This window comes from Pelophylax lessonae, assembly GCF_965119305.1.
Source record: "Pelophylax lessonae genome assembly, chromosome: 4".
Taxonomy (NCBI): domain Eukaryota; kingdom Metazoa; phylum Chordata; class Amphibia; order Anura; family Ranidae; genus Pelophylax; species Pelophylax lessonae.
In genome coordinates, this window is record NC_138771.1 from 11677064 (window position 1) to 11690426 (window position 13363).

A 13363-nucleotide genomic window follows, 5' to 3' on the forward strand; every position below is an offset into this window, starting at 1 on the left:
AGTCTCCTCTATGGAGCAGTAATCTGCCGCCATCTGACCCTGCCCGCCAAAAACAGACGGATGGTGGTTCTATTTTCTATCCATCCCGTGGATCGGATCAGATGGCATCGGATCAGATGGCATCGGATGGAAAGAGACAGACAGTCTGTTTCCATCCAATTGTGCTATAGAGGAGAGTGGGGTTCTAGTCCTATTTATGTGTAAATTTAGTATCCGTTTTATTAAATAAAGCTTGGTTGTTAGTTTAAAAAAACAAAAAACAAAAAAAAAAACTGGCTCCTAACTTTTTTAGCTGGCTCCTAGATTTCAGGCAAATTTGTCAAGCCCTGTATATATATATATATATATATATGGTTCCAAGTAGTTTTCTAGCAAAAGAAGAATGTCAGAATTGGCCAGGCGTTGTAGTGGTTAAAAAAAAAAAAAAACACAGATATCACTTTAATCTTCGCAGCACCGGAAGATCACATCTGGAGGGGTAACCGGGGGAAAAGGACTGAAAAATTCAACCAAACACAGCAGCCACCAGCACACAGGAAACCCTTCATTCATGGTGAGTGCCGACCCCGGTGCTGTTCAGGCCTCATGCACACTGGGAAGTAAAAACTTTGCTTTTATGCCCCATACACACGTGCAGATTATCTGCAGACTTTTGTCTGCAGACTTACCAAAACCATATAATATGAGGTCAAACCTAAACACTTTCAATTTGTATGCAATCCGGCAGGCCCTTGCACTACATAGAAAAGGTAAGTCTGCAGACAAAAGTCTGCAGATAATCTGCACGTGTGTATGGGGCATTAGGAGGCATTTTGCAATGGTTTTGTTTGTTTTTATTTTTTCCTCTTAGACTCAGTTCACACTAACGCGACCATAAGTCGCCCAATGACAGAGCGACTTTTTACCGCGACTTCAGTGCAACTTGTGAATTATTTAAAGCGACTTATATGATAGACGACTTTGTATTTGGCCAATCAGAATTAGACATATGCCGGTTTTCGGTATTTCGATATATCGCGGTATTGCATACCCACGGTATTGTTATTGTGGCATTTTTAAAATACCGAGTTAGGGCTCTTTCACAGGGGCGTTCCTTTTTTTTTGCCCGATCAGGTCCTTTTTTTTTTTTTTTGTAACGGACACGGATGACACTTGTGTCATCCGGTCCGTATGTCCGTTTTTCATCCCATCCGTTTGCGGATGAAAAACTGACATAATGCATGTCTATGTAAATACGGATGTCTGCGGATGACACCACTGACATCCGTTTTTGCTTCAGTTCCGTTTTTTGAAAGGAAGAAAAAATAGGGTTCTCCTCCATTCAAAAAAACTGAACTGACAAAAAACGGATGTCAGAGGATGATCATCCGATGACATCCGTATTTACATAGAGATACATTATGTCAGTTTTTCATCCGCAAACGGATGGGATGAAAAACGGACATAAGGAACGCCCGTGTGAAAGAGCCCTTTCTCTGCTCCTCAGTCTGACTTGTGAATTGATACATTTGGATGACTCATTCCTCACACAGCAGTTCACTCACTCAATAGAAAACAGCTCTGGTAATATGATCCTAGAGTGAGAGACTTAGCTCCTCCCTGTAACCAATCAGACGGCTCCCACTCAGCACACACCCACATGCTTCCTTCCCAGGCTCAGAGAGACAGTGAGAGACACAGTGCCTTCTACAAGCAAGTACTTTTACCATACACTGTCACTAAATAGATAGATGGAGAGATATATACAGATAGATATACAGACAGATATACAGATGGAGAGATAGATAGATAGAAATACATACACGGGCATAGCAGCATATATATATATATATATATATATATATGTGCACAGGCATAGCAGTGTCTGGCCTACCTGGTGATGACTGGTCCTGGCGCTCCGATCCGATGGCCTGGTCATTAAGGGGGCAAATCCTTGCGGCCCAGAAGTGGTTAAACCTGCAGGAGGACCGGTGTTTTTATCTATAAATTACTTTACTATTGCTTTAGGCCGGATTCACATGTATGCGGGTTAGCAGTTCACATGTATGCGGGTTAGCGGTTCACATGTATGCGGGTTGGCGGTTTACATGTATGCGGGTTGGCGGTTTACATGTATGCGGGTTAGCGGTTCACATGTATGCGGGTTAGCGGTTCACATGTATGTGGGTTGGCGGCCCATATTTGCACAGGGATAGGGATAGCAGCCCATTGATTTGAATGGGGTTGGGCTGCTATGCCTGCGTTTTCAGCTGAAAAAAGCCGCATGCAGAATTTTAAAAAATGCAGTGGCCGTGAACCCCATCCTGCTTTTGCACCATGTGACTTACTTGCAGTTCCTGCACACGCAAACTGTGTTTTTATGCTGGGCCCATGTATTTAAAAAACGCAGAAAGCTTGCCAGAGCAGAAACTGCAGGTAAGTCGCATGGTGCAGAAGTAGGATGGATTTAAAGGCCACTGCATTTTTTTAAAATGCTGCATGCACCTTTTTTCTGTGTAAAATGACGGCATAGCAGCCCATTCAAATCAATGGGCTGCTATGCCTGTGCAAATATGCGCCGCATACATGTGAACCGCCAACCCGCATACATGTGAACCGCCAACCCGCATACATGTGAACCGCCAACCCGCATACATGTGAACCGCCAACCCGCATACATGTGAACCGCCAACCCGCATACATGTGAACCGCCAACCCGCATACATGTGAACCGCCAACCCGCATACATGTGAACCAGGCCTAAAGCAATAGTAAAGTCATTTATAGATAAAAACACTGCTCCTCCTGCAGGTTTAACCACTTCTTGGCCGCAAGGATTTAGCCCCTAATGACCAGGCCATCGGATCAGAGCGCCAGGACCAGTCATCACCAGGTAGGCCAGACACTGCTTGATGGCTTATTTTAGGCCTGGTTCACAGAGTCTGTACTGACTGACTATATAATAATGTGCAAAAGTGAACCAAAGTCCCTAAATTCAGCAATGAAATTGAAGTGAGGTAGAAATTTCATAATTTAAGTTTAATAATTGAATCCCGTGATAATATCGTATACCGTGATAAAACCCTAATCAATTAATCGCAGCATGGAAATCTGATATCGTCCCATGCCTAATCAGAATATGATGTGTTGTGACCTAATTCCCCTTTTCTGTTTTTTTTTTACTCATTTCCTCATTGCCACGTATCAGTATCCACCAGTGCCACTTATGTGTCCACCAGTGCCACTGCCCACCAGTGCCACGTATCAGCGTCCACCAGTGCCACAAATCAGTGTCCACCAGTGCCACAAATCAGTGTCCACCAGTGCCACAAATCAGTGTCCACCAGTGCCACAAATCAGTGTCCACCAGTGCCACAAATCAGTGTCCACCAGTGCCACAAATCAGTGTCCACCAGTGCCACAAATCAGTGTCCACCAGTGCCAGGTATCAGTGTCCACCAGTGCCAGGTATCAGTGTCCACCAGTGCCACAAATCATTGTCCACCAGTGCCACAAATCAGTGTCCACCAGTGCCACAAATCAGTGTCCACCAGTGCCACATATCAGTGCCACAAATCAGTGTCCACCAGTGCCACGTATCAGTGTCCACCAGTGCCATGAATCAGTGCCACGTATCAGTGTCCACCAGTGCCATGTATCAGTGTCCACCAGTGCCACTCACACAGACCAGGCAGAGATAATGGTATATAGGAACTGTAGGCATGGCTGCAAAGTGGGGAATGCCTGGCTAATTTTCCTTCTTCTTCCTGGAAAGTCTGATCACAAGTCACTTGACAAAAGATAAGGATGCGACTTGGAGGCGACTCCCATTGAAGTCTATTGGCCCAAGTTGGATACAAGTCGTCTCAAAGTAGTACAGGACCCTTTTTTGAAGTCGGAGCGACTTCAGTAGTGCATATTAAGACGGCTCTCATTCATTTACATTGCATTTGTTATGACAAGAGACTTGGGGCGACTTGAGGGCACACAAGTTAGTAAATATCTATGTATGCATGGTCACAGACTGACGTTTAGAGGCAGAAAAAAAAACAGGGACAGCACTTTCAGGAGGGGAGAGTTTTGCTGCAAAAAAGCATAACTGCTTTTAAATGGGGAGCACAGTAGTTAGCACTTCCGGAAGCGCACAAAAAAAAAAGTTTGTAGGGTGTATCACGCAGTCCACTACCTGGCCCTGATCCCTCTGGGGCTGAAGGCTCCTGACAGGAAGTGGGGTACACCTGGCCCACCCAGACAGAACCAGGTGGACCCTCATTCTTCATGAAGCTTGCCAAGGCAAAGTCCACCCATGCAATAGGTCCACAAATGGGCACCCCATGGAAGAGGGAGAACCTGACCATAAGGCCACATGGCCCCCTCCTCCTTCCCCAAGACTTTCAGGGCAAGTTGGAGGACCTACATTCTACGAATTTTAAAAATATATAGGGATGCACTGATACAGGCATCAGTGCCGATACCAAGCATTTTCACGAGTATCGGTACTCCCATTCCCAGTGTCATTAGTACAGTGACAGTGCATATTTTTAGCACTGATCCCTGTATTCGTGTCACTGGTTCCCACAAGGTGTCAAAAGTGCCACTTTAACCACTTGCCGACTGCCGCACGACTATTTACTGCGGCGGTCAGCCCCTCACAGGCAAAGCGACATAGAACTAGCCTGTGAGGCTCTAGGGAGCGAGCGCGCGCCGCCGGAGGCACGCTCCCGCTCGCTCATGGACCATCCCCCCCCCCCCCCCCCCCGTGCGTGTGCCTGGCGGACCCGATGTCCGCCGGTCACTCGCAATCGTCTGTTAGAGTGGGAGAAAGGCAGGCGGCTGATGTAAACAAGCCGCCTGTCATTCTCCCCTGTGTAAGAATAGTGATCATACGGTTCTACTATGTAGGACCGTTGATCACTGTTCCTACACCTCAAGCCACAGCCAATCACAGTTAGAAGCACGCCCCTAGGGACACACTTAACCCCTCCCTCTCAAATATAGTTAATCCCTTCTCTGCCAGTGTCATTTTTACAGTAACCGTGCGTATGTATAGCACTGATTACTGTAGTAATGTCACTGGTACCCCCAAAAATGTCAGTCAAGGGTCTGATCTGTCCGCCGCAATGTCGCAGTCCCGCAAAAAAAAAAAAAAAAAACGCAGATCGCCGCCATTACGCGTTAAAAAAAAAAAAAAAGACAAAAATCTTTCCCTTAGTTAGTAAACGCGATAACTTTTGCGCAAACCAATCAAAATACGCTTTTTGCAATTTTTTTTTTTTTTTTACCAAACATATGTAGCAGAAAACAAATTGGCCTAAAATGTTAAAAAAAGTTTGATTTTTACATTTTTTTGGGGGAATTTCATATAAAAAAAATTTGAAAAATATTGTTATTTTTGCAAAATTGACGCTATTTTTTTGTTTATAGCGCATGATCAAAAAAAAAAAAAAAAAAAAAAAAAAAAAAAAAAAAAAAAAAAAAATCGCACAGGTGTTCAAATACCACCAAAAGAAAGCTCTGTTTGTGGGAAAAAAGGACATCAAATTCGTTTAGGTACAGCGTCGCACGACCGCGCAATTGTCTGTTAAAGTCACGCAGTGCCGAATCGCAAAATAGGGCCTGGTCAGGAAGGGGGGTAAAATCTTCCGGGGCTTAAGTGGTTAACACTTGTATAATCACGCAATTTGAAGCAATCCCTGTGTAATCCTGAGGTATTTGGACCTCAAGTCCCATCAAAGTCACACCAAATTAGTGCAGAGATTACTTTGAAGTCGCTGCAAATGAAAGTTGCAAAGATATGAATGGTGCTGATTGGAAATTATGGGGTACGACAGGACAAGTCGCACAAGTGTGAAAGGGGACTTAAGCCTCGTACACACGTACCGATCGTCGGCCGAACGATCGGCCGTCTTTTGTCCAGGGCTGTCCTGTCGGCTGAAAACTGCAAAAGACTGCACACGAATTTTGTCAGCCAACAACAGCCGACTGCAGAAGTGATGTCATGTGATGGTTAACTTTCCTTGTCTTTTTTCTTCTCTGAGCATGCCCAGTCTTGCTAATAGGCTGTCTGTCGGCCAAATTCTGTATTGACTGGCGAACAATCGGCCGTTCTGGTGTTGGCCAACAAAAATTTTAATGCCTGCAGGACAGATTCTGTTCGGCCGAAAATGCGCTGTCGGAAGCATCATACTAACAAGCCTACAATCGGTCGTCGGCCGAATATTTACGGCCGACAATTGGTACGTGTGTACGGGGCTTTAGTGTCCAATTTGTCCGCTGCAATATCGCAGTCCCGCTATAAGTCGCTGATTGCTCCCATTACTAGTAAAAAAAAAAAATTATTTAAAAATATGCCATAGTTCGTAGAAGCGATAACTTTTTTGCGAATCAATATACCCTTATTGGGATTTTGTTTACCAAAAATACGTAGCAGAATACATATTGGCCTAAACTGATGTGGAAATTTGGGTTTTTTACATTTTTTTTTCTGGATGTGTTTATAGCAAAAAGTTAAAAACATTGCTTTTGTGTTTTTTTTAAATTTTGGTTATTCTTTGTTTTTAGTGCAAAAAAATAAATAAAATCAAATACCAAAGGTAGCTCTATTTGTGGGGAAGAAAGGGACATCAATTTTATTTGGCTACAGCGTCGCACGACCGCGCAACTGTCAATTAAAGCAACGCAGTGCCGTATCACAAAAAAATGGTCTGGTCAGGAAGGGAGGGGGGGGGGGTAAACCTTCCTGAGCTGAAGTGGTTAGTGTTTTTTTTTTTGTTCCCCCCCCCCCCCCCCCAAAAAAAAAAAAAACTAAAAAATTAAACTCGCATTTGCAAAACGCAATTTTAATTAACTTCTTCCCATCCGCGCTACAGCCTATATACGGCTGCAGCGCGGACTCGAATTTTCGGGAGGCCGTTTTTAAACGGCCTCCCAGTGACACGCCCCCAGCGCGCTCCCGCGAGCGCGCTGCGGGGAAAATCTGTGTCGGCCGTGTCCCTTGGACACAGCCGATCACAGATCGTGGTGAATGGCCAATCACAGCGGCCATTCACCACGTGATCGGGCCGTCCAATGAGCGATGATCTCATATGTAAACTTATGAGATCATCTCTCATCGCCGGTGCTCCTTCCTCACACAGAGACTGCAGTGTGAGGAAGGAGGAGAGCCTCACAGCACCGGGGACACAGGAGAATGTAATCAGGGCACCGATCACCAGTGCCCTGATTACTGAAGGTAAAAACACACACACAGTGCCCCGCCATCAGTGCCCCCCATCAATGCCCACAATCAGTGCCCATAGTGCTGCTAGTCAGTGCCCATCAGTGCCTGCTCATCTAGGCACTGATGAGCACTGACTGGCAGCACTATGGGCACTGAGTGTGGGCACTGATGGTGCTGCCCATCAGTGCCACCCATCAGTGTCCAGTGCCATCCGCCAGTGCCCATCAGTGCCGCCTCTCAGTGCCACCTCTCAGTGCCCAGCAGTGCCACCTATCAATGCCGCCTATCAGTGCTCATCAGTGCGGCATATTAGTACCTCCTCATCAGTGCCCATAAGTGCCACCTCATCAGTGCCGCCTCATCAGCGCACATCAGTGAAGGAGAAAAATTTATTTTCAAAATTTACTCGCAGAAAATAAGAAAAACTTTTTTTTTTTTTCAAAATTTTCTGTCTTTATTCTTTTTTTTTGTAAAAAATAAAAAACCCAGAGATGATTAAATACCACCAAAAGAAAGCTCTATTTGTGTGAAAAAAATGATAAAAATTTCATATGGGTACAGTGTAGCATGACCGTGCAATTGTCATTCAAAGTGTGACAGCGCTGAAAGCTGAAAATTGGCCTGGATGGGAAGGGGGTTTAAGTGCCCAGTAGGCAAGTGGTTAAAGTGTGTTTTTTCTAAAAAAAAAAAAAAAAAAAAAATTGCGTTTGCAAAACTGCTGTGAAAATACCGTATGACGTAAAAAAAATTGCAACGATCGCCATTTTATTCCCAAGGGTCTCTGCTACAAAAAATAAATTATATTTGGGGGTTCTAAGTAGTTTTCTAGCAAAAAAAAATACTGATTTTAACTTTTAAACAAAAAGTGCCAGAAAAAGCCTGGTCAGCAAATGGTTAAAAACACTGTGAGGTACCCCAAAGTGAATTGTTCTGGCACCCCTGAACTGCCACACCAGGGGCACCACCGGCTTTTCTCAGCACATAATTTACCCCTGATCGCCTGGCCCTTCTGCCTGCATTACCTGTTGTGAAGTAAGTGGGACAGTCACACTTTGGCCATTACACTTTAAGGGCTCTTTCACACGGTCCGCCTCCGTAGGCGGATCCGTGCTGCTCAGCGGGGATCGATCCACCGATCCCCGCTGAGCCGGTGGATGACAGCTCCGTCTCCGCTTGCAGTGCGGAGAGGGAGGTGTCACAGCTCCCGCTGCTCTCTATGGGGGATCGGATGAGAGCGGACCGCCTGTCCGCGCTCATCCGATCCGATCCGATTCCTGAACGGATGGAAAAATAGGGTTTCCATCCATCCGGATTTCACGGACAGGATCGGATACGGGTGTCAGCGGACATGTCACCGCTTACATCCGCTGCCCCATAGAGCTGCATGGAGGATCCGATCAGATCCGCCTAAAAAACTGACGGGCGGATCTGATCGGACCGCCCCTGTGAAAGAGCCCTTAGTATATTACAGCAATTTGCACCAATTTCATAAATGCAACACATTTTGTGCACCAAATTCACCTGCGCTGCACCATTCGGCCACTGCCATCAATGATAAAGTCCCCCTTATAGTGTTGAGCTTCTTTCCTCCTAGGTGATAAATAATAGAATTACTCAGATTTTCATTTTGCCTTAAACAGGAAAGTACACCAAATATCGGGAAGACCACTGATGGAGTGTCTGCTCATTCCTCTCTGGAATACGATGTGATGTCCACACCCAACAAGAGGGCTAAGAAGAGGAAACACACGATGGAGGAAGAGCAGCCTATAGAGGGCGATGCAGGAAAGAGAACCTCCCCATCGTTAGAGACGAGCTGTGTGAGGAGAACACTCAGCGTCCTGCTGTCTCACCTGAAGGCAGAACCTGAGAACCTTGAGAAGTCCGATCAGGTGAGGTCTCTTCAGTGTTTGGTTTGCAGAGATGCCTTTTTACATGGAGGGGCCATAAAGTCTATGGAGGGGTATTCATAACGTGTACCGTGTTTCCCTGAAAATAAGACAGGGTCTTATATTAATTTTGGCTACAAAAATCATACTAGGGCTTATTTTCGAGGGATGTCTTATTTATTTACGGTATGTACAATGACGATCCTAACCACTTAAGCCTCAGAGGATTTGGCTGCTAAAAGACCAGGGGGTATTTTGCGATTCGGTACTGTGTGACTTTAACAGACAATTGCGCGGTCGTGCGACACTGTACCTAAACGAATTTGACGTCCTTTTTTTTCCCACAAACAGAGCTTTCTTTTGGTGGTATTTGATCACCTCTGCGATTTTTTTTTTTTTTTTTTGATCATGCACTATAAACAAAAAAAGAGCGACAATTTTGAAAAAATAACAATATTTTTCACCTTTTTTTTATATGAAATTCCCCCCAAAAAAAAGTAAAAATCAAAATTTTTTTAACATTTTCGGCCAATTTGTTTTATGCTACCTATGTTTGGTAAAAAAAAAAATCGCAAAAAGCGTATTTTGATTTGTGCAAAAGTAATCGCGTTTACTAACAAAGGGAAAGATTTATGTCATTTTTGTTGTGTTTTTTTTCTTTTTTAACTAGTAATGACGGCGATCTGCGATTTTTTTTTTTTTTTTTTTTTTTTTTTTTTTGCGGTACTGTGACATTGTGGCGGACAGATCCTACCCCTGACTGACATTTTTGACACTTTTGGGGTTGCCAGTGACATTTCTACAGTAATCAGTGCTATACATATGTACTGTTACTGTAAAATTACATTGGCAGTGAAGGCGTTAACTTTATTTGAGAGGGAGGGGCTGTGTGTGTCCCTAGGGGCGTGATTCTAACTGTGATTGGTTGTGGCTTGAGCTGTAGGAACACTGATCAACGGTCCTACATAGTAGAACCGTGTGATCAGTGTTTCTACACAGGGGAGAATGACAGGCGGCTTGTTTACATAAGCCGCCTGCCTTTCTCCCTCTCCCCCGATGATCGCAGAGTGACCGGCGGACATCGGGTCCGCCGGTCACATGCGCGCTCGCTCCCCAGAGCCTCACAGGCTAGTGACGTTTATTTACGTCACTTTGCCTGTGAGGGGCTGACCGCCGCAGTATATCTACTTGCGGCGGTCGGCAAGCGGTTAAAGCGATTGTAACCCTAAAATAAATAAATATCCTGATCCTTTAGTGCCGGTTCACACTATAGCGTGTGCGGCGATCACATGTAATATCGGAGCGCACTGCTCCTTCATTACATGCGATCAGATGTGCAGTGCAAATTCAGCCATACACTTTGTATGGCTAAATTCGCACCACACCCGCAGCAAAGACGCACATGAGGCTTTTTTTCAGCTGCATCAGAATCTGATCGCACAGCGGTTCACACTTGTAAGATCCGATCCTGTGCGAACTGTCAGATCGCACTGCGATATGCGATCAAACTGGGGGTGTCGTTAACATTTAATTGACACCCCCTGCGTATCGCATATGGCGGTGTGAACTGCCAGATGTGCGGGTGCGGTGCGGGAACACGCTGCAAATTCGCAGCCTTCCCGCATCGCACAAGTGTGACCCGGCACTTAAAGCATGATAGACAGCACAGTGCTTGTGTTCTGTCATTTAGCCCTCTCTATGTTCTAAAAAACCTGGAATAAAAAAATAAAATGTTAAAAAAAGTTCTCTCCCCACTCTGAAGTCTCAGAAGTCATCAATTACGACATTCTGTAATCCCAAAAATAAATCTTGGATAAAGTCATTGTAAAATGATGTAATCGATTTTGTAAAAAGATTATGTAATGTGCAGTGCGTCTCCTTTTGTAACTTTATTGTAGAAAATACCTCATTTACAGCGCCGCTGGGTACTCGCGTGACCCTCTGGAGCTCTACTTTCCCTCTCCGAATACTGCAGAGGGAGGGGCTGAGATCAAGGATTTTACTAGGGCTTATTTTCAGGGTAGGGCTTATATTGCAGCCATCCCTGAAAATCACGCTGGGTCTTATTTTCAGGGAAACAGGGTATTTACAAAGACATTTCTGTGCGTTGTGCAGCATGTCTAAGTCCTGGGTCACACTTGTGCGATGCGGGAAGGCTGCAAATTCGCAGCCTGTTCCCGCATCGCAAACGCACATCTGGCAGTTCACACTGCCATATGCGATACGCAGGGGGTGTCAATTAAATGTTAACGACACCCCCCAGTTTGATCGCATATCGCAGTGCGATCTGACAGTTCGCAAAGGATCGGATCGCACTAGTGTGAACCACTGTGCGATCCGATCCTGATGCGGCTGGGAAAAAAGGGTCCTGTGCGTCTTTTGTGCGGGGTGCAGTGCGAATTTCAGCCATACAAAATGTATGGCTGTATTCGCATCCGCACATCCGATCGCATATAATGAAGGAGCAGTGATAGCAAGCGATGCAAATTTAGACACAGTTTGTATGGCTGAATTCACATCCCATGTGATCTGCACAGCAATGCGGTGCGAATCCCATGCGATGTCTGGCATCGCACTAATGTGAATCAGCCCTTAGCCCCTTTTCACATCGGCAGGATTTGACATGCAATTTTACTTGTCAAATCGCAGCCTATTGCCAGCCATGGGAGATTCCCAATCAGTGTGATGACGACTTTGCGGCACTGATTTCCAAAAGTGGTTCCTGCACTACTTTTTGGCAACTTTCAGGACGATTTTCAATACGCCCCTGTGCATGAAGCTGCACAGATGTCTTCGAAGACGCCCCGAAGCCGGACTTAAATCGTGCGAGTTCAGATCACCTCGCACAGTTTCAGCGTGAACGAGGGCTTAAAGCACCATTCAGCTCCAGTTTGTAAATGTTCAACACAGATCCTAATGGGGAGTGCTGATTGGCACTTTAACCACTTGCTTACCGGGCCCATTCTCACACATACATGTAAAAATCAGTGTTTTTTTGCTAGAAAATTACTCTTCTCGGGTCCCCCATTGCTGCTCCCGGCCCCTCCCACCTGTTGAGTGCCCCCCCACAGCAGGCAGATTGCTATGGGGGCACCCGAGCCGAGCTGCAGCTCCGTGTATCTATTCAGAAATGTAGCTGCTGTTCGCCCTTGACCCCTCTCTCTCGTGATAGGCTAATTGACTTTGACAGCCACGGGAGCCAATGGCGCCACGGCTGTGTCTCAGCCAATCAGGAGAGAGCGTCCTGGATGGCTGAGGCACTCGTGGATATCGCTGGATAGAGAAGGGGCTCAGGTAAGTATGAGGGGGGCTGCTGCACAGAGAAGGCTTTTTATCTTAATGCATTGAATGCACCTTCTGCCTTTACAAATCCTTTAACCTTCATGACCAGGCCATTTTTTTTTTCACGATATGGCACTGCGTTACTTTAACCACTTTACCACCGGAGGATTTTGCTGTCTTACGTCCAGGACACTTTTTGCGATTCGGCACTGTGCGAATTTAACTGACAATTGCGCGGTCGTGCGACGATGTACCCAAACAAAATTGACGTCCTTTTAATCCCACAAACAGAGCTTTCTTTTGGTGGTATTTGATCACCTGTGCGATTTTTTTTTTTATTTTTTGCGCTATAAACAAAAAAAGAGCGTAAATTTTGAAAAAATAACAATATTTTTAACATTTTTTATATGAAATCGCGTTTACTAACAAAGGGAAAGATTTCTGTCATTTTTGGTGTTTTTTTTTTTTTTAACTAGTAATGGCGGCGATCTGCGTTTTTTTTTTTTTTTTTTTTTTTTTTTTTTTTTTTTTGCGGGATTGCGGCGGACAGATCGGACCCTTGACTGACATTTTTGACACTTTTGGGGGTACCAGTGACATTACTACAGTAATCAGTGCTATACATATGCACCTTTTACCAAAAAGTTCTGGCGCTACTCCAAAATTGGAAAGTCCTGGAATGTTTCTTCACAGAGGATACACAAAACCTGTAAAGTTAATGTGTTAATGATGTATGGGGATAGCAAGACTGTTCGCCCAATCCCTGGTGCAAGACAGCATAGAAAATGAACTTGGAACTAGATATGAGAGATGGCGCTCAGTTTGCATATAAATGGTGATAAACCCCAATATAGACTTGAGTGAATAGTCTCATGAACACTTTATTATATTGATCCAATGATAAAGCATAGTATGGATGAAACAAGATCAGTCCTACCGCCCTTTGTAGCCTCTGGACATTCACACCGATGGTATTGGAATCCTGCAGGGAACC

General features: G+C 45.0%; 1 protein-coding gene across 2 annotated transcripts in view; it reads left to right on the forward strand.

Moving 5' to 3' along the window:
- Positions 1-463: 463 nt before the first annotated feature.
- WDR76 (WD repeat domain 76) overlaps positions 464-13363 on the forward strand; it is a 64023-nt gene continuing 51123 nt past the window's right edge. For both annotated transcript variants that reach the window (XM_082253004.1, XM_082253005.1), the window contains exons 1-2: positions 464-553; positions 8839-9090. In XM_082253004.1, coding sequence (XP_082109130.1) covers positions 551-553; positions 8839-9090 — 255 coding nt within the window. In that variant the 5' untranslated portion in view covers positions 464-550. The remainder of the gene's footprint in view (positions 554-8838; positions 9091-13363) is intronic.